The sequence below is a fragment of the Bos taurus genome, chromosome 26 (genome assembly GCF_002263795.3).
Source record: "Bos taurus isolate L1 Dominette 01449 registration number 42190680 breed Hereford chromosome 26, ARS-UCD2.0, whole genome shotgun sequence".
NCBI lineage: Eukaryota > Metazoa > Chordata > Mammalia > Artiodactyla > Bovidae > Bos > Bos taurus.
The window spans coordinates 8,534,888-8,556,861 of NC_037353.1; the positions used below are offsets into that span (position 1 = coordinate 8,534,888).

General features: G+C 38.0%; 1 protein-coding gene across 3 annotated transcripts in view; it reads left to right on the forward strand.

The window, feature by feature from the left end:
- A1CF (APOBEC1 complementation factor) overlaps positions 1 to 20,215 on the forward strand; it is a 99,689-nt gene extending 79,474 nt beyond the window's left edge. Inside the window, exons 8-13 of one of the 3 annotated variants that reach the window (XM_015460592.3) lie at positions 3,524 to 3,797; positions 5,772 to 5,977; positions 9,113 to 9,249; positions 9,990 to 10,141; positions 12,417 to 12,469; positions 13,036 to 13,119. In XM_015460592.3, coding sequence (XP_015316078.1) covers positions 3,524 to 3,797; positions 5,772 to 5,977; positions 9,113 to 9,249; positions 9,990 to 10,141; positions 12,417 to 12,421 — 774 coding nt within the window. In that variant the 3' untranslated portion in view covers positions 12,422 to 12,469; positions 13,036 to 13,119. Of the gene's footprint in view, positions 1 to 3,523; positions 3,798 to 5,771; positions 5,978 to 9,112; positions 9,250 to 9,989; positions 10,142 to 12,416; positions 12,470 to 13,035 lie in introns of all 3 variants that reach the window. The other 2 variants (XM_005225372.5, XM_005225375.5) reach the window with 2 other exon arrangements.
- Positions 20,216 to 21,974: the final 1,759 nt, after the last annotated feature.

A 21,974-nucleotide genomic window follows, 5' to 3' on the forward strand; every position in this document is an offset into this window, starting at 1 on the left:
TCACAGCATCATCTTTCAGGATTTGAAAGAGCTCCACTGGAATTCCATCACCTCCACTAGCTTTGTTCGTAGTGATGCTTTCTAAGGCCCACTTGACTTCACATTCCAGGATGTCTGGCTCTAGGTGAGTGATCACACCATCGTGATTATCTGGGTCGTGAAGATCTTTTTTGTACAGTTCTTCTGTGTGTTCTTGCCATCTCTTCTTAATATCTTCTGCTTCTGTTAGGTCCATACCATTTCTGTCCTTTATAGAGCCCATCCTTGCATGAAATGTTCCCTTGGTATCTCTAATTTTCTTGAAGAGATCTCTGGTCTTTCCCATTCTGTTGTTTTCCTCTATTTCTTTGCATTGATCGCTGAAAAAGGCTTTCTTATCTCTTCTTGCTATTCTTTGGAACTCTGCATTCAGATGTTTATATCTTTCCTTTCTCCTTTGCTTTTCACTTCTCTTCTTTTCACAGCTATTTGTAAGGCCTCCCCAGACAGGCATTTTGCTTTTTTGCATTTCTTTTCCATGGGGATGGTCTTGATCCCTGTCTCCTGTAGAATGTCACGAACCTCATTCCATAGTTCATCAGACAATCTATCTATCAGATCTAGGTCTTTAAATCTATTTCTCACTGACACTGTATAATCATAAGGGATTTGATTTAGGTCATACCTGAATGGTCTAGTGGTTTTCCCTACTTTCTTCAATTAAGTCTGAATTTAGCAATAAGGAGTTCATGGTCTGAGCCACAGTCAGCTCCTCGTCTTGTTTTTACTGACTGTATAGAGCTGCTCCATCTTTGGCTGCAAAGAATATAATCAATCTGATTTCGGTGTTGACCATCTGGTGATGTCCATGTGTAGAGTCTTCTCTTGTGTTCTTGGAAGAAGGTGTTTGTTATGACCAGTGCATTTTCTTGGCAAAACTCTATTAGTCTTTGCCCTGCTTCATTCCATATTCCAAGGCCAAATTTGCCTGTTACTCCAGGTGTTTCTTGACTTCCTACTTTTGCATTCCAGTCCCCTATAATGAAAAGGACATCTTTTTTGGGTGTTAGTTCTAAAAGGTCTTGTAGGTCTTCATAGAACCGTTCAACTTCAGCTTCTTCAGCATTACTGGTTGGGGCATAGACTTGGATTACTGTGATATTGAATGGTTTGCCTTGGAAATGAACAGAGATCATTCTGTCATTTTTGAGATTGCATCCAAGTACTGCATTTCAGACTCTTTTGTTGACCATGATGGCCACTCCATTTCTTCTGAGGGATTCCTGCCCGCAGTAGTAGATATAATGGTCATCTGAGTTAAATTCACCCATTCCAGTCCATTTCAGTTTGCTGATTCCTAGAATGTCGACATTCACTCTTGCCATCACTTGTTTGACCACTTCCAATTTGCCTTGATTCATGGACCTGACATTCCAGGTTCCTATGCAATATTGCTCTTTACAGCATTGGACCTTGCTTCTGTCACCAGTCACATCCACAGCTGGGTATTCTTTTTGCTTTGGCTCTACCCCTTCATTCTTTCTGGAGTTATTTCTCCACTGATCTCCAGTAGCATATTGGGCACCTACTGACCTGGGGAGTTTCTCTTTCAGTATCCTATCATTTTGCCTTTTCATACTGTTCATGGGCTTCTCAAGGCAAGAATACTGAAGTGGTTTGCCATTCCCTTCTCTAGTGGGCCACATTCTGTCAGATCTCTCCACCATGACCCGCCCATCTTGGGTTGCCCCACAGGCATGACTTAGTTTCATTGAGTTAGACAAGGCTGTGGTCCTAGTGTGATTAGATTGACTAGTTTTCTGTGAGTATGGTTTCAGTGTGTCTGCCCTCTGATGCCCTCTTGCAACAACCACCATCTTACTTGGGTTTCTCTTACCTTGGGCGTGGGGTATCTCTTCACGGCTGCTCCAGCAAAGTGCAGCCATTGCTCCTTACCTTGGACGAGGGGTATCTCCTACATGTAACTAGGAACAAGAGGCTGATCCCAAATGATCAGGGTGATCATAAAGCATGAACTTTGTCCAGCAGACATCAGTGATCCAGGAACCACTGAATCACCCATGAAATCATCAGCTGCTGTGAAAGGGAATATTTGCAAGAACACTTAATAATTCTTTTCTTTATTAAAAAAAATAATATTCTTATTTGAAAGAAGCTATGCCTCCTCAAAACACCTTGTCTCTTGATAGTAAATATATCAATGTATCAAGTAATTGTTGAGAGCCATCTTTGTCTCTTATGTATGCAAACAACACATAAAAAAGCAAATCACACTTGTAGATCTACACATGGCCATTATTTTCATCATCCAGATCTGTTTGCAAAATGTAAAAAAAAAGTTGTATCAGAAAAGAACCACTTCAAAAATTTTTGAAGACAAGTTTTAAGTAGCACCTGACTTGAGAAACTTTAGTACTGACCTGCTATTCCTGTTTGTTTAGCAGATCAAAAGTTTGCTTCTTAAGTAAATATCTATAGAGGACAAATGCAGTACTCAGTGATTTCACTTCCTTAAGTAGGGTCCTACTTTTAAGCCTCTCTTCTTTTCCAGTACAAACTCAGCTATTATGTAGCTCCAAAGAGTAAGACACTTAGCTGGCTGGCAACTGGAAAGGCCTGACTAGGCTCCCCATAACAAAGTGTGAACAATTGATAAGATATTTTATTGATCTCCTTTCATCTTCATTGCACTGTGCTAGGTACTGGAGATTATATTCCACCCATAATTAACCTAAAATTTCTTAGAATTATGTAATTATATACGTATGTATTTTAAAATACATCCCATAAAAATATTACATAATTCTGTCTCAGTAACTGTATTCAGTTAATAGATTTGTAACTAATATGTCAATAGGCAGTGGCCAATTATTGGCCTGTTGACAGATTATATGCAATTTACCAACAAACCATTCAGGGAAAACTCAACTGGCACACAAAACAAGAACCTATGAAAAGATGATGCATATGTTGACTGGAAAAATTACACAACCTACAAGTTGAGAACTGTTTCATTTTGAGGATATTCTGAGGACTTGCAGCCTGGGAGACAGCCTCTCAATAGTTATAAAGGACTACTCTGAAGAGGTAAGAGAGGAGCCAGATATATAGAAGTTTTGCAACAAAGACCAGGTAGTTAGAACAACAAAAGATACCTGGTAAAGAAAACCTGATATCTCAAGTTAAGGAATTTAGCACTTTTCAGTGTATGGGAAGATGCAAGAGTCTGGGCTCACTGAAATCACTCCTTTGATATGCACCTCAGCTATCTAGAGCCAGTGTCCTGTTCTTTCCCATCCTGAGTTCCTTCGAGGTCACCACTGGGGGCAGCTGTAACGTGATGGCTGCAACATCCTTTGTTTACTGACGTGACAGGCAACATTTTCCATTCAAACAGATAAGTGAAAGAGTACACATAGCAGCAAATAGACTAACCCTTAGAAGAAGATGTGTTACTAGGACTCAGCCACACCTGGTTGTCTTCATATCTTCTCACATGCTTTTTCCTTACTGTCTACAACAGGTGCTGGACGGGTCCCCCATTGAAGTGACCCTAGCCAAACCAGTGGACAAGGACAGTTACGTTAGGTACACCCGAGGAACGGGTGGAAGGGGCGCCATGTTGCAGGGAGAGTATACCTACTCTTTGGGCCATGTTTATGATCCCACCACCACCTACCTTGGAGCGCCTGTCTTCTATGCCCCCCAGGCCTACACAGCGATTCCCAGCCTTCATTTCCCAACCACCAAAGGACATCTTGGCAACAGGGCCATTATCCGGGCCCCTTCTGTTAGAGGTAACATTAATCAGCTCTTGTCTTAGATGAAGCTCTGCAATTTCAAATTATGTGTATTGCAATAGACTTGTGTCTAAGTTATGTCTAATTGGATGAGTCTACTGGGAGAAAAGAACTGGAAAATTGCTTATTGAAAATCAAATATTACATTAATATTTTTCCTTTCCTAGGAATCTTTTTTCACATTACAACTGGTTATTGAAAAACTTGGTCAGAATACAGTGTAAATGAATTTAAGGTATGCATTTGATCACTGCATAGGCCCATAAAATATGCACACACTAAAATTCAAATCTACAATTACTAGTTTCTTCCTTGTCATTGTACTACCATATTACAAACATATGTGACTCATTACAAAACTTTCACATGGGAGCAGTATTGTTCAGTGGAAACCAACCACCTCACATTTCAAGACATGGGATTGGATGGTGACTCAGTGCCATCGTGTCCACATATAAATCCCAAATTATCATAAATATATTCTAACAGATACATGAGATGCTGTCCTCTGACCTCCCCTGAGAAATATGTACAATGCCTTCCAAAACGCCACATTACTAGGGAAATCAACTTGTTTCTCCAGGATATGGGGAACTAAATAGTAAAAGTCCAGATAGAAAAAATAAATAAATAAACAACTCTCAATCTCATTGCCAAACAAATCTTTCCTACTGAATCCTATGAGAATTCCAAATGTTCAAGCAGTTCTCTGAGCTCAGTTATTTCACAAAAATATCAAAGATAAGGAAAGCATTTTTTCAAGAAACTGTCTTGATTTTGCCTAATGGGATCCTTCAGAATGGTTCTGCTAGGAATCAATGCCAACAGAATCTCAATTCTGTCTTCCAAATATGACAACAGTCTGGGCAATTCAACAACAAACTGTGTACTTAAATCTATTCTTGGGTTTGACTAGAAGCAAGGGGCATATCCAGATTACTGTGGAAACAATTATCTTACTGTGTTTTACTATTTTTCAGGAGAACTGAATTGGCCATCCTAGGAGTTCTAGTCTTCAACTGCCTTGAAAGTTCCATACTCATAATACAATCACTTCACCCAAAGTTGTAATATAAAAGAAACCTTTAGGAACCTTTTCCTGAAGGAAATCCATTCAGGACAAACTTTTTATATGTTTGATGACAAATTATGTCATTAAACCATTGTACATTTATCATCTAAAATCACATCATCAAACAATCCCTACATTAATATAAGTTGTCAACCAGTTGTAATGTAGGAAAAAAACAAACTGTACTCCAAGGGGAAAAATACCTGTCTTATAACAAGAAAGAAATCAATGAATGATATTCATGGATGAAGGGTAATCAACTTTTTATCTCTTTACAACACTAATAGGAAATCAAAGTAGCAATGTGGCAAAACAAAAAATCAAAAGTAATCTATTAATGAAACTCAACGGAAATTTAAGCCTCACATTAATAGAATATAAGAAAATGGTGTATTTTAAAACACATTTTCTAAACATTGGTTTTCCAACAAGTCATCAGGAATGTAACATTAGGGAAACTAGAATTCATTTCTAATTTACTGGTCAAAGACACAAAGGCAAGACTTATTTTAATACATGTGGTCATATTACACTGTGAAATGTGAAAATATATACCTCCCAACATTTATTAGTCTACAAAAAAATGTCAACACAAAATTAACTGAAGACAGAAATTGCAAAAATATTCTCTATACCCAAGTTTTAAAGTGGCATGTGTACTTATCCATAGCTTTGATAGTATTGCTTTCTTTTATATACAGTTTTTTTTTAAAAAAAAAAAAAAGATGCCTATGGTAAATGCTGTATTATGTTGAGTTTCATTACATTAGAATCCTGGAGTTTTCTATCCATCTTCAGGGCAATAATCAATGTGACTTGGGCTAACTTTTCCATTACAGTAAGATTCAGGGTGATTTTCTGGTGGTTTGATTCAGTTTAATGCCTTCTTACATTCCTAGAAATTTACATGAATGTACCTGTAGGGGCTGCGGGAGTGAGAGGCCTGGGCGGCCGTGGCTATTTGGCTTACACAGGCCTGGGCCGGGGATACCAGGTCAAAGGAGACAAGAGAGAAGACAAACTCTATGACCTTTTACCTGGGATGGAGCTCACCCCGATGAATCCTGTCACTTTAAAGCCTCAAGGAATTAAACTTGCTCCCCAGGTATGTAGTGTTATTCCAGAGGCAGCTTGGATAGTTTGAATAACTTGGGTCAAAGACGATCATTCACCATTCATCAATGGGTTTGACTTGATTCCTACCTGGGGCTGTTGTCTTGTTTTCTTTTGTTTTATTACATGGATAAAGTGACCAATCAACATAACATATTGTGAGACTACAGTGGGCACTGAATACCACTGGTCTACTTCAGACTCTTTCTGGTTTTTCTTAATTATAAAATTTGACATCTTAAATAATCATCCATTGAAATGCAAAAATCCTGAGTACTACTAAGAATTATCTACCAGTACTTTAAAAGAAAACAAATTAAAGCAAGGTTGATTAGCAAATGAAGAGCACTCACAACAGGGAATGAGTAGATTCATTAGAACATCTTTTCTTGGAAACACTGTTAAAGTGAAAACACCGTGCAATCTATGGTGTATCATTACTCATATTAACTATGATATGCCATCAGTTATATCAAATCAAGTCTTCTACAGTGATTATATTTGGGCAGTGGCTTTATGGTAAATTTTTTTGCTTTCATTTCACAGTTTTAAGTTTCCATAGTCCTGCATGAGGGTATGATTTTTATTATTGGAAAATTTAAAGCTATAACAGTTGTTCCAGTATGGAAACTGACTCGCAGGGTTAAAAATAAAACAAAACGGTATCTGTGTTAACTCTCAGACTGTTCCCTCTGGATGTGCATTATGTGTTGGGCTCTGCAAAGATACTTTGGCTGAATAATCAATATCGAGTTGACAGTTTGCACATCCTAAAGGAAACTTTCTGACTCCCACCCCAAAGGTATAAGCCCCAAATTTATAGAAGTAGCCTTATGATTACAATCGAGTAGAAAACTTGATTTTCTAAAAGCTCATCTTGAATGGTTTCTTTTTTTTTTTTTTTTTGGTTGATTATTTTTGGTAGGATTAATAGCTTTCTTATACATATAAAGGAGCTCATCTATAGTTTCTGCAACCCTCCCCAGGTAATTTTTTTTTTAAGGATGCCCATTAGAGTAGTAAACAGTATTAATGTGTCTGTTTAAAACCATTTGAGGGGCCAGCATTATGCACCAAATATTATGCTAGGAGCTAAAGATGGAAAAGCAAATATAACATAATTCTTGCCATCAAAAATCATATGGCAATCCAGTGAGAGGATCCTGACACATAAATAACTCCAATAAAATCTAGTTAAGTACAATGATGGAGCTTTGTTGAGAAAACACAAGAGCTAGTCATCCAATATATCTTGGGTTAAAACCTAAAATAAGCAATCTAATTAAAGTACTGGGGTATCCAGAAACATTTTACGGAAAAAAAAGAATCATTGCCATGTGCATGCTGCATGCTAAGTCACTTCAGCCATGTCTGACTTTTTGTGACACCATGGATGGTAGCCCTCTTAGCTCCTCTGTTCATGGGATTCTCAGGCACGAATACTAGAATGTGTTGCCATGCCCTCCTTCAGGGGATCTTCCTGACCCAGAAACTGAACCCATGTCTCATATGAAGCCCCATCATTGTCATAAATTCTATGTAATAGTTCTAAGAGCTACTATAGAGTGTGTAATGATCTCCGCTTTTATATTAACCCAGGTGAGAAATTGGTCATGCTTTATAGTACCATCAGTAACCATCTCTATGAACTAATGAAAGCTTTAAAAATTAATCTCTCTGAATTTCTGCAACTATGGCTTAGAAATTAAGGCTCATGCCGCCACCAACCAGCCTAGATGGAGCCTTGACAAATTCTTGGAGGGGTTATGAACTTCCAACAAGAAGAGCAGAGGTACTAGGGCTGCCCTGCAAGTCAGGGGTTAGAGTTAAAATCCTTTACACGTGTCTGCACGATGGGCATAAACAAGCAGGCGAAATATCTACTAGCTCAAGTAACTGGCTATTGCCCTGGAACCTTAGAGAACACTTTGTAGATGAAAAAAGATGCTACAAAGCTAAGAGTACTAAAAAGCAAAAGTTAGTAGAGGAAATAGAAACAACCTAAAAGTTTAATAAACAAGAAAATGTGCCATTGCTGCTGGATGAGTGTTTGAGCGAATGAGATAAGATCCATGGACTCAGTCTAGGGAACAGTTCTACCCCGGGAGTTATTTTTTCAGATTTATGCCTTATGTTGCACAGTTTACTGAATCTGCTGCCCAGTGGGAGCATCAGGGCGTGTGGGCCAACAAAAAAAAATGGTTTCAGGATGAAGAAAATATGTGCCGTTAGGAAAGATTTGGTTTGGAGTAACGACAGAAGGCAGCTTCTAAAAATCAGATCATTGTAAAAATAGCCAGAAGTGATGTTTTGCCAAACAAAAACATGGCAACTATCAACACCCATCTATGCATGTCCATCAAGAAATACCCATCAAACTTTTTAACTCTATTTTTGTGAAAATGTAAAGTTAAAATCCTATGACAAATGCCATGAAATAGGAATAAATCCTTAGGTTATTTTCTCTGCTGCTGCTGCTGCTAAGTCGCTTCAGTCGTGTCCGACTCTGTGCGACCCCCCATAGACGGCAGCCCACCAGGCTTCTCCGTCCCTGGGATTCTCCAGGCAGGAACACTGGAGTGGGTTGCCATTTCCTTCTCCAACACATGAAAGTGAAAAGTGAAAGTGAAGTCGCTCAGTCGTGTCCGACTCTAGCGACCCTATGGACTGCAGCCTACCAGGCTCCTCCGTCCATGGGATTTTCTAGGCAAAAGTACTGGAGTGGGGTGCCATTGCCTTCTCCTAACCCATTATAAAAAGAAGGATTCACAGTAATAATGAGTAAATCAAGCTACACAGTGCTGGAATATCAATTAAAAAAAAAAAGAATATATCAAATCGTAAAAGTAAAGTATTGGTAAAAAGTTAGAGCTAATGGACTAAACTAAAAGCATATTAGAATAAATGGTGTGAAAATAATTTTTATGAATTAATAGACATAACATTTTAAATGGAGTTCAAATTGAGTTCATCTTAAATTTTATGAGTCATTAAACCAAGTGGCATTTTATATCTTCTTATATTTGCTTAAACTCTGAAGATTCAATTTAAAAACCTGAAAGCTGGAGAAATGATGCAAATGTGACATTTGAAAGAAAAGTCACTTTTTTTTCCCCCACTCTTGTAGATATTGGAAGAAATTTGTCAGAAAAATAACTGGGGACAACCTGTGTATCAACTTCACTCTGCCATTGGACAAGATCAAAGACAACTCTTCTTATACAAAATAACCATTCCTGCCCTGGCCAGCCAGAATCCTGCCATGTGGGTAACTTCTCATCATTTAGATTTTAGAATAAGAGTCTCTTGTAAATGTAGTGTATATGTATCCCTATCTAAAGAAGATAAATATTCAAGCTTACTACCGACCCATTTTATTCAAAGCATATGTAGAGATGTATATTTGGGATATGTGTGCCAGCTATGAGACTAGCATCTCAAAGCCCCTAAATTTCAGAGATAGTGAAGACTGGGTAGTCTCATTAACCAATGGAAAACTGAGGATACTAAGTGGAATAGAAATGAAAACTATAGCCCATGTTTTTTTGTTTTGTTTTGTTTTCCATGTTTTTATCTGTGTAGTATTTGGGTTGAACTATATGAAATTACCATTTTATACCTATAACACCATCGTCTGCCATTTAAATCTTGGACGAAAGACATAACCTCTCTGTTAGTGGTTATTACCTTCAGAATTTTACCTTGAGCCTGCATTTCTACACGTTTTAGGAACCATCATGTTTCACATATATGTTAGAAAAGGTTTATAATGAGTTGCGAGTATGTTCCAGGAGTATCATCCCGCCCATGTTCTAAATAAGTTCACAAATATTCCGACATGCAGAGATACTTAAAACGTTTAAAAGCAAAAAGAAAGATAAGTACCCACACAAATTTCCATTATCCGATTATCTTAAAAAGCATACAGCGCCTTAGCTTTTCATCTGTCTCAGCAGCACACATTTATTAATAAAATGTGCACCCTGACTGACTCTGCTTTCCAGCCATCCTTTCACACCTCCGAAGCTAAGTGCCTATGTGGATGAAGCAAAGACATACGCGGCCGAGTACACCCTGCAGGCCCTGGGCATCCCCACTGATGGAGCCGATGCCCAGACCGCAGCTGCTGCCGCCGCTTCTGCTACTGCGTTTCCAGGTTTGGAAAAAAATAGCGCCAGAAATGACACCCTACAGAGAGTGTTTGGGAGACCCTCTTGGGTACCACGGACTCACAGAGTTGTCAGTGATGTACTCTAAATCTGATTAGTGAGCCATTAATGTATAGGCGAGAGAATAGAGCTGGGCGGCAGGGGTGGGGACACCTAGTCTTAGCTCAGCTATCAGCATCTGTGTGATTGAGAATGAAGCAGTCACTCTGCCTCTGGTTTGTTTTGGTTTTTACTTTTAGTAAGAGAGTTTAGAACTGCCTATGAATAGCTGATATTTATTTGAACTCTAACTATTTGCCAGGCACTCACCTATCTCAGCAATGCTCACAACACCACAAGAGACAGACTCTACCATCATGCTCATTGTACAGATGAAGAAACCAAGTACTGGAAAGATTAGCCCTTGGCCAAGGTCCATCAGCTTTGAAGCAATCCTTGGACTCCCTCCCCAGTTCTAATCTTCAGTTCTACTCAGTCCTACTTTTATTACTTTGCTTTCTGAAAGAAATGTGTAGAGCAGATTTTTTTTTATTATTTGAAGTAAATTCTGTATGTGAGAGAGAGGGAGAGAAAAGAGAGAGACCCTTTCAATAAGGGGATAATCAGGCTATTTTATCTGTTGTATAATTTAGGTCTGGGGCATATGCTGATCACCTTAAGCCTATCTGTAACTCAACATGCCTTCAGGATCACATTTAAAAGACTTCCCCCCATTTATTATGTACCCACAACAAATGCTAATAATTAAAATGAATCCTCTAGAGATTAAAGAGGACCAGACAAGAAATGTCTTTTGGAAATTTTCCTTCAGCAGTTAGTCTGAGCAACTCCACTCTTAATAATAAAAGTTTGTATCTTTCAAAGAAAGATATCATTCTGACTTGTCACTGTTGGCATACTTCCCATAAGCCCAAATCAGACTAGACCTAGAAATAGGACATTCCTATCAATTGATTAATTTATATACTGATCCCATGTGGGTACGAGAACTGCTATATGCCTCACATCCATAACACCTGAGCCTGCCCTCATTTCCTTTTATTTCTCAAAACTTGCCAATATGTCTTCCATTCTGGCAAGTGAAGCTAAAACTAATCACACTTCACACACAAGTATGATCTCAATTCCAGCTTTGTTCTGTAGAATGTGGAGAAGATGTGTGATGCATGTCTTCAAGGTTACCAAGCCAACGGCAGCCACTGCCAAAAGCCAGGTCCCACTTGGGCTGTGCTGGGGCCATAAGCTTTGTGCTCGCTTTCCACACAACAGGGTGTTGGCTCATCCATCTTCTGGGGACTCGTGTCAGGCTTCTCAGTGCCTGCAGCAAGTTAAAGCCCTGCCTTACAGAGAGCTGTACCCCAAAGACATCTAATTCATGTACTGTAAAAATAAATGAGCCACTGCCAGAAGAATTTTAAAGTTTGCTTTCACACTGGAAAGGATTTGCTTTTTACTCAAAAACGTTTTCTCTTATCCTCACTTTTATTTGCCCCTACAAGAAATAAAAAATTATTTAGAGCAGGAGAATCATCTTGGGAATGCCGAAGAACTTGAGATGATATTTTATAACTCACTATGAAGTCAAGCAAAGAATAACAGGCTCCAAGGGAAGACTCTGTTTGGAACACAAATACTCTTGCACTTTAGAAATTAGCCAAATTGAAAAAGAAAACTCAAAATCCCTAAAGATAAAATCTATGCCCCATGCGTGCGCGCGCACACACACACACACACATTTTACTTACTTACTTACTTTAGAAATACTGTTTCCAAAGTTATGAAAGTAATTCTTAACACATTTCTCATATCCGTGGAAAATGTACGAAACTCCACTCGTGCATTAGTCAGCATTACTGCCCCAAGGCCACGAGCCAGGCAGAGGATTCAATTTTTTAAAAACGAGTCCAGCCAGCTTCCTGCCACCACTTCCTGAGAAGCCACCAGAAAGAAATCAATGTGTCTGGGGTTGGGCAGACTTCCACAACACAGAAACCAATGGGCTTTTTAAAAAGTACAAAAAAATCAGGTTCCCATTTGTTGCTTAAGCACACTTTTCCCTTTTTCTTGTTATCTTTCACAATTTGGGGAATCGTCTCAGAAAGAACCAGGTTTTGATCTAAAACATTAACAGGGAAATATTGCTTGTAGATAACAGCCATTATGCTCTTTTCTTCAAAAGGGAATACTGATCAGCTAGAAAAGCAGTAATAGGAAAGTACATGATTATGTCCTTATTACTCAACTCCCTTGGTTCTCTGACAGGATGAGCATCAAGGCCTCCACGTATACCAAAGACAGACTGATGGCGGGGTTAGGTATTTTTGGCCCTGTCCAGTTAGGTCAAAATATGGCCACACTAGGTATTTGCGTTTATGCTGCTACATAGAAATGTGCTAAAATGTTAAATATTTATCCTACTGGTCTACGCAGTCCTTACAATCCTGAGTACAGCAATGGCTTTTAATATTCTGTTTAGGTGAGGTGGGGGTGCAGCAGAACCGGACCCACAGAGCCCACCCCTCATGCCTTGCCAACCCTCCTTTATAAGTTTTGAGACCCTCTGAAAAAGTTCTGAACCTCAAGCTTTTCTCATCTCAGCATCCTGTGAAGTATCTGTTTCTTGGGATCTATCCGCAATGTTTCTAGTTTTCTAAAAGTGAAATGATTCTGACATAGGTGGTTGACCCTACTCTGAGAAACACTGTTCCCTAATGAATGAGTCCAGATATTATGTCTTCAGAGGGCACCTTTTAAAATGTACATATTAATTTTGGGCTTTAAGCAACCATGCTAAATTGTCATCTTTCAAAAAGAATACAACAAGCCAAAAGGAAGCAAATCTAAACCCCCTTCATGAAGTTTTCTCTGCCTCCTCCTCCAGGCTACGCTGTCCCCAGCCCAACTGCATCTGTGTCTGCAGCCCAGCTCAAGCAAGCGGTGACCCTGGGACAAGACTTGGCAGCATATGCAGCGTATGAGGTCTACCCCACTTTTGCAGTGACTGCCCGAGGGGATGGATATGGAACCTTCTGAAGACATCTTGTCTTAAGAATAAAACACACAAACTCAGTCCAGAAGAAATAAACCTCTAACTCAGTCCCCCACTCATCACAATACTTGTCCCAAGTGATGCCTGTCCTGAGACTGTACAGCTTATACTAAATGTAAAATTATGCTAAGAGAACTTTATTCCTAACTAAATGCAATGTTAAGGAGCCATTTATCTAACAGATAGCTAAAGAGTTATTGTCCCCAAAAGTTTTTCTTTCAGGGTTCCTGAGGGTTTGGGGAGCATGTTTACAAACCTTGACAAAGTAGAGAGAGACCTTTTAGCCAGCAAGAATTCAGGAGCTAAACAGACTTGGGCAACCAGTACCAACCAAGGGAGCCAAGTAGTTTCAGAGTGTTAGCCCCTGGCTTACAGCTTTAATACACAGTCACAAAAGACAGAGGGAAGGTAGGAGATGCGTTTCCAAGTCCATTTCCCATTGCCCACTGCATGGGGCATGTTCACAGCCTGGAGCTTGTGAGAGATTGTCCAAGGTTTAAGGAAATCAGCATCATGTCAGTCTGAAAATTCCATCCAGTCATTTGGTTATGGGTCAGGATCTTCTCATCCCCTGGGGACTTGGTAATTGATGTGATCTGTTACAGCTATTGTTAAAACAAATCCAGGCCCATTGTTTGTTAACTCATTAGCCCACACCTCTTTTTCCCTAGAACTCCTACCAATCCCAAAGATCCCCAGAAGATAATTGTCATACCAACATGAAATGACTTTTTCTCATTTTAAACATCCTTACTTGTTCATATTGATTTATTTTCCTCTCAGTCTCATTTTGCTCATCTCCAATATTGTAAAAATTAAATCAAATCTACAGAATACCATTTATGATACTTTTCCCTATTCAAATTGGCTGAAAAGTCACTTCAAACTAAGAGAGGAGTGAAGATTTACTCATATTTCTTTGATGTTTTTGCAGCACCTAGCCCACCATCCAGCATTCAGAGACAGTTATATCATCTTACGTTCAGCCATGGACTCTCTAACCCACTTGTACTAAATCTGCTGAGAAATCCACTGCCTTTTCTTCCTTTTACTTTCAGTAAGTATCAGACTGCTTTACCATATCTGAGTCCTTCGGTCTTGAAAATTATCACAGGAGAACTTCATGTCCATCCCTGACTATTAGAAGCTGAGTCTTCAGATTTTCAGCAAAGGTGCTATTTATCAAAATCTCCAGAGTTTGGGGCCTCTTCTCTAGAACATCTGATGTGAGAGTGCTACAGAAACCGGGATGGAGACAGGAGTAGAAGGCGCTGCTTTCTTTTTGTACTTGTAAAGGATGGCTTTTTGTTCAAAACAGAAATAAGCAAAGTCCAAACACAGAATACCTATTATGAACCACTGCAGTCTCATTAGTGGTGAAAGACATTCAGTACTCAATTTCCATTTCAAAAATCCCTTGGCCTTTGTAAAATTCTGCAAGACTAAAGGGCAAACATAAACACCAAAGCATAGAAAAATTTATTAACTCTTGAATGGAATTCTATGATCCAAATCATCAGTCCAGATTCCAGTCAAAATCAGGTAAATTCCAACAACAATTACGAGTCCCTGTAACCTTCCAGTTCTGTTAACTCCGATCAGGTATCGAAGGCTTCCAGGCTACAGCTGAAACACTGAAAGGCCTCGTGCTTTCAATGTTATGTTTTACTTTTCCTATTTCCAAGGACAGTGTTTCCCAGACTTGACTGCACATTAGAAACACCTGGAGAGCTTTTCAACCCACCAAAGCCAAGGTCACACCTCATACCAATTACATCAGAATGTCCTGGGGTCGGAGCCTGACATCAGTAGGTTGTTGTTTTTTTTTTTTTAAGATCCTTAGGTGATTCAAGTATGCAGCTAAATTTGGGAACTGTTGTATTCTTTGTATTTCCACTCTGTTTAAAAATTTTTTTTTTTTAATTTCACTTTCATTAAGTAGAAAGATGCAAGGGAAAAAATGTCTAATAAATGAAAACAAATAGCCAGATCTTATTTTTACATATATTCATCTCATGAGAAGTATAGATGTGACTATAATTCATACTAGCTTCAAACTAACTCTTGGGCCAAAGCAATTCTAAATAGAAGAAAGTGAAAAATATTTCCTTAAGCAATTCTTAGGTTTAAATTTATACTCCCCCATGGATCTGCTTTCATAGTCGTGGAGAGTAATTACAGTAAAGGCAGGCAAGTTTCTACTCAGTCCAAAGAAGCATTTCAAATTCCAAGGACAAAAGTTTTAATGCTCTTTAAAATCTTTGAAAATAAATGGAAAAAGTCACTCTGCATGGCTAGTATATGTACAATAGAAGGTCCCATCCAGAGTAGTTTAAAATGTAATAAAAAAGAACAGTTAGTTAATATAAGAATCTCTTTATGAGAAAAAAAATTATTATTCCAAATTAAATCATAATTGCTTTTTTAAAGGTTAAGAGCAGAAACATAAATATACAATAATACCAAAGTATAAAGAAAATTTCCACTGGAATATCAGCTCATTCTTGCTCAAGGGAAAACGAGCATTCATGACACTTACTTCCTGAGTAATAGTTTTATTCAAGTGAGTAGATATAGTTGTATTTTTTTGCTAAAACTTTATGCTAGTAAAATTTAGGGAATCCCATTTAGAACATAAATCATGAAAGTTTCAGTGTGTTCACCATACCATATGTTTTCATTTCCTTTGCCCAAATTAAATAATGTAGAATAAGTCCCACTATGATGAATGTGAAACTTTAAAACTTGAGATTTTTTTTAAAAAAGCAAATGTAGAACCAAAGTTTCTTTTTGCATGTTCTTGTTTTTGGACTTCAGAAATTAGCACTTATCTAATACCTATCATTCTTTCTGTATTGATATTTTCCTATTTCTTAATTTATTGCTTAGTAGAAAAAAAAATCTTCACAGAAAAATTTAAAATCAACCTACCAAGTGATAATAACAAAATACCCAAGCCAATTATCTAGAAACATCTAGTACGTTAGAATTGGGTTTCTAAATTTGGGTATTAATAGCTTAGTGAGAATTAAAATCAGTCTTATAGTTCTTAGGAGGAAATGAAATAGCAGTGAAATTAGATGTAAATTCTTCTCTGTAAAAATGCCCATCTTCTTAAATTGTTGAATTTCTCTCCCACCCCATTAATATAGCTAGAACTGCCCTTAACTGCCACAAAATATAATTTTCCTAGATGACTATCCACACCCAGCCAACCCTGCCCAAACCTAGTATCATGCCAAACCACACTGTATTTGGGTGACAGCACCCAAAATGCTGCTAGGAAGCTACCTCATGGTAAGAAAACATCAACTTCAAAAAATATCTAACAAATGAGAACATATTTCCAAACCACAGATATTTAACTTTTTAATGGTGGATGGAAATTAAATTATAGTTATGTATTGATAACAAATATGCAGGAAATCACTTTGTCTTACTTAAAAGTTTTTTCAAAAAATAAAAATATTCTTCCAATCACATAGATTAGCTTTTCAGAAATATTACCTTGATGTTAATTTTTAACTTGTGTTCTTTTTCACTGTATTTTTAAATGACTATTTTATAGTTCTTTCTCGGGCAACTGGGTCACAATTTGAATTCATGGGGATAGGGAGATTTTCCAGGGTGCCTTGGCAGAATAAGGGTCAATAAAGAAAGCTAGGATTTTTCAGTAAATCGTCTTATATTCAAAGCTACAAAGTTTGATAAAGTTTGTTATTATTGTGCAACTCCAGCCCTATCCCAGATTTCCCAAAAGTAACTTACAACTAAAAGGGAACAATGTAAGTCCATAGTCACGTATCCCCGTCACCCTTGAACTCATATAGAAGTTTCCAGGAGGTGAAAACATAGCTACAGTTTAAACTAGAGAATCCATACTTTTTATATTTTGCAGATACATTTTTATATATTGTAAAGACATCTATTAAAGATAAACTAAGTTTCAAATATGATACCATAAGTGAACTTTGTGATAAACACTTTTAAGAGAAAATATTAATAGCACAACTTAAGAATTTTAATATACTTATTGAAAGAGAAACAAGGCAATAGACATTCCTACCTGACAAGCAACAGTTGTCTACTGGTTTTGTTAATTTGTCAAATCTCATGTTGATATTTCACCTCATTCTAGCAGTATCTTAAAAATACTCTCAGTGAAATGAGGACATAGTCATAACACATGTCAAGTATTCACCAGGCTATATATTTGTATTTGCCAACATTAGAACAAAGCCAAACATATCCTGCTATAATGAGTGAAACTACTAGGAAAATAAGATTTTTTTCCTGACTCCCCCCATACCTATCTCTTTACTTATGGGGTAAAACATTAAAATTTTTTTTTACTCAATAAAAAAATGGGTATAGAATATTCTATTGCCCCTCAAATGCCAACATTTTAAAAGCCAGCTCTTTCTTGCAATGTTATACAGAATATAGAATGAACAGGTATATAGGGACAGCAGTGTATACCTTGGACACAGAGACTCATTTATGGGAGATAGCAGGCTTTACACATCCCCCGTTGTCCTCAGTTTTCTAGGAAAGATAAAACAATACCTTATACTTTAGCTAGTAGTGAAGAGAAGTTCATAACCAATCTTGAAGTAAAAAACAATATGAAACCAGAAGGCTTCATTCATTCAAAAATGCCTGGAATAAAATATAGAACACTTCTGCATCTACCTCTCTCGTATGGACATCTCTCCTATTTTGAGGGAGAAATCAAGAAAAGAAGATGCCCCCACTCTCTCTTCACATATGTTACTTTGCCTAAGGGGAGGAGAAATAGCAAGAAACAGCTCTTTAAAGAAAGTAAGCTGCCAGCAGGAATTTCTTAGAGACCAAAGAGCATCCATGCCACTCATTGTTTAATAGCATCTCTCTGGAGTGACTGTACCTCCTGGTTTGCCAGGACAGTGTAGGCTTACATCTGTTGTCCCATTATAAATATTAACTATCAACAATTAAAATAAACAATTGTCCCCCTTACTCTCAAATGTGTCTCAGTTTAGACAACAAATTATACAGTGACTCCATCTTTATGGCTCTTTTTGTTTTCTTGATGTTGTCAATGTGGCTTTCTTGTCTCTAGAGCACATACAGCTTAAACTAAAAGACCTGACCACTTCTTTCTGACTGGGGTAGGAGCATGGTGAACATAAGAACGCATCATCTTCTCCTCCAGGGTTACCCTCGATCCACTGTCTGTCTAGCTGAGTCTCTATGACCCCATTCTGGCCCTTGCTTGCTTCCCACTGCCCCTGGGTGCTGGGTCCTGAGTCCTGCCTTTCATTCACTGAACTCACAGCCACTTGGCCAAAGAGTGCAGCAGAAAAGATGAAAAATAGCCCTTAGAGGCATGTGCTTGGTCTGTCAAAATCCGGAGGGCGTTAGCAAGGTCTTAGAGCACTTGCTGGTTTCTTTCTTTCTTGAACCAAGTTACCTGCACCTCCCAACAGAAAGGATTTCCTATATAAAGCTTCACATTAAGAGGAATGTTGCCTTTTCCCCTCCTTCTGTGTCTTACAGATTTGCTCAAACACTAACTCCCTTGCATTTAATTCACCATTATGGTTATTCATCAACTACTCTTCACCCCCAATCCTCATATAATCCCATATAAAGATCTTATTATTTGTAATGGAAAATAATATTAATAGATAGAAATTCCTGTTAAAAAGGAAAGTCGTTCACACTTCCTTTATTCTCTTTACTAATATTGAGTGTTATTAGTCTCTATTGCTATTAGCCCACAAAAATATTTATAGAATGTATGATGAGTCTGTTTTTACTCTGCACTTACTCTTATGCCAGAAACTGTGAATACAAATTTTTTAAAAGTTTTTTCCCTCAGTGGGGTACACAGCCTAATGATCCATTATGCAGTTTTAAAAAATGAATATAATTGCACATATTTAAGTGCATCAGCTGGTAGGTTTTGTCATTTAGTCAGAATCCCCAAAATAAATCAACTCTGCTCTAAACTTTGTTTCCGGCCAAACACTAGGTTGGTACAGTAGGCCTTTTTAAAGACAAATTTAACTCGATCTGTTGTTATTTCTACTTAAGTAAAAATGAGTTTTCAAATATTTTCCCCAAGAGAAACATAACAGACTATCCAAAAATTTTCAAAGAAGAAAAAAATGTAGTTAGAGTTCCAGAGGAGCTTTAAAACATGGAGTTGACAAATTCACATATTGACTTATGATCTTAATGAGCAGGGATCCATGCTTTTTATTTACTTGAGAACATTTTGGTTATTAACTATTTCTATTTTCTAAATATACCTGTGTTTATAAAATTTAACAATGTTTAACAAGCCTTGTCTATACCTTTATTTCTTTCCAGTAGATGATTTACAATGAAGTATACATACTTTTTCCAAACATAAATTTTGAAACTTTGCATTTTCTGTAATAATTCATAAGTGATATTTGAGCTCCTAGGCTGAAGATCAGTCTGTTTAAATCAATTTGTTATTATCAGTGGTTTAAAGATGTGATGTAATTATTGGCATTTTATCCCTATTTCTTCATGAGTTCTTTTTTTTTTTTCTACTTTTCTGACTACAATATAGCCAGATATTATCTCTTCTCTTGATAAAAAGCATGATGTCTGCAAAATGCATCTCTAGTTTCTAGATGTTAAGCAATTTCTTGCTTCTTTTCCTTCTTGTTATTATTGACATTATTTATGTGAAGTTAGTTAGCTGAGGTACCAAAGAAACGAAAACAGTATTAAAGAGTGTGCATAAGGCACTTATTTTTGTACTTTGTGTACAATGTTTTATAAAACTCTGTGATCTATCTAAATATACTGAGTAAAATTACAACATTCATTCATCGGGAAAGTAATCATTGGTTTGGAAGATATAATGTGCACTACAGAAGCATGAATCTCATAAGATAATCAATAATGTGATATTGTAATGATTATGTAATTCCAGGATGGTAAAATGATTTTAATTAAATTTTCAAGTACCATTATAAAGTTTTAAAAAGTATCAACATGTGTTGCTGATTCATTTTCCTTTCCTGAAAATTAAAAATTTCCCCCTTTGAGTAAATACCTAAATATTAATGATCCATAGCTGCAATGTCCCTTTGGTGACTTCTTTGCATTCACATCTTTTATAAAAGTTTCTTCTGGTGCAACTTCTGGGAGTAAATGTAACTTTAATGATTGAATGCATTATTTTCCAATCAATAAAGAAAACAAGAATACTCAGAAACAAAAAATAATGAGAAAACATGGCTCCAGAAGGTAAGTGGAGCCTGGGGTTCCTACTGTTCCCTTAAAAGACAAGAGCAGAGAGGTCAGCACACCATCCCTGGAGGCCAAATCCAGCTGCCTGTGTTTTGTTGGGCTTTGAGCTGTGTATGGTTCCTGTTGTTTAAAGGACTGAACTATTTTTACATTTTAAACATTTGTTTTGAAAAAAGAAAGGGAGAATTTGTGACAAGGACCATAGATGGCCCACACAGACTAAAGACTTTACTATCTGGCCCTTTACAAAAAGTTTGCCAACCCTGTGCTAAACCAAAACCAGACATTTTGACAGTACTCAAAAATAGCAGTTTAAATAAGATAGCAATTTACTGTCCCTCCTCTAAAGTCCCAAAAGGCAATACAATGCTGATATTGTGCTTCCCAATGCCATAAACCGGAGAAGGCAATGGCACCCCACTCCAGTACTCTTGCCTGGAAAATCCCATGGACGGAGGAGCCTGGTTGGCTGCAGTCCATGGGGTCGCAAAGAGTCAGATTAGACTGAGCGACTTCACTTTCACTTTTCACTTTTGTGCATTGGAGAAGGAAATGGCCACCCACTCCAGTGTTCTTGCCTGGAGAATCCCAGGGACGGGGGAGCCTGGTGGGCTGCCATCTATGAGGTTGCACAGAGTCGGACACGACTGAAGTGACTTAGCAGCAGAAATCTCATAAACAGAAGGTCTCTCTTCTAGTTGTTTTACCTGCATGGTGTCAATCTCATGACCTAAAATTATGGCATTGCTGCTGCTAAGTCGCTTCAGTCGTGTCCGACTCTGTGCGACCCCATGGACAGCAGCCCACCAGGCTCCCCCGTCCCTGGGATTCTCCAGGCAAGAACACTGGAGTGGGTTGCCATTTCCTTCTCCAGTGCATAAAAGAGAAAACTGAAAGTGAAGTCACTCAGTCATGTCTGACTCTTGGCGACCCCATGGACTGCAGCCCACCAGGCTCCTCCGTCCATGGGATTTTCCAGGCAAGAGTACTTTAGGCATTCCAAATAGGAGGGTAGAGGAAGGACAAAGAAGAGGAAAGGATACCTACTAGCTGTCCCAAAATGGGTTTATTGGAAGCTGCCATACAACACTACAGCTTCCAACCCATCAACTGGAACTTAGGCCCATGGCCATCCCTAGCTGCAGAAAATGAGTGGGAAATGTAGTCTTCACCTGGGCAACCATCAGAAATTTTGCAGTCCATGGGGTTGCAAAGAGTTAGACATGATTTAGCGAGGGAACAACAACAGGAAAGAATGGAAGAATGAATATTGAGGGAAAGCCTCAATACATCTGCCACAAATATATCACAGGAAAGATGTGGGAGTGAAATAAGTAAGGCACATAAGATCATTCAACAATGGGCTTGACACAAGGTAGATGCGTATAAATCTTGGCTCCTTCCCCTTCACCAAACAAAAAGGAACTGCCAATTGACCTCAATTTCTTGAGATATTGGCCTCCATTCAAAGTATAGTTATGGTAGGGATGGTTCCA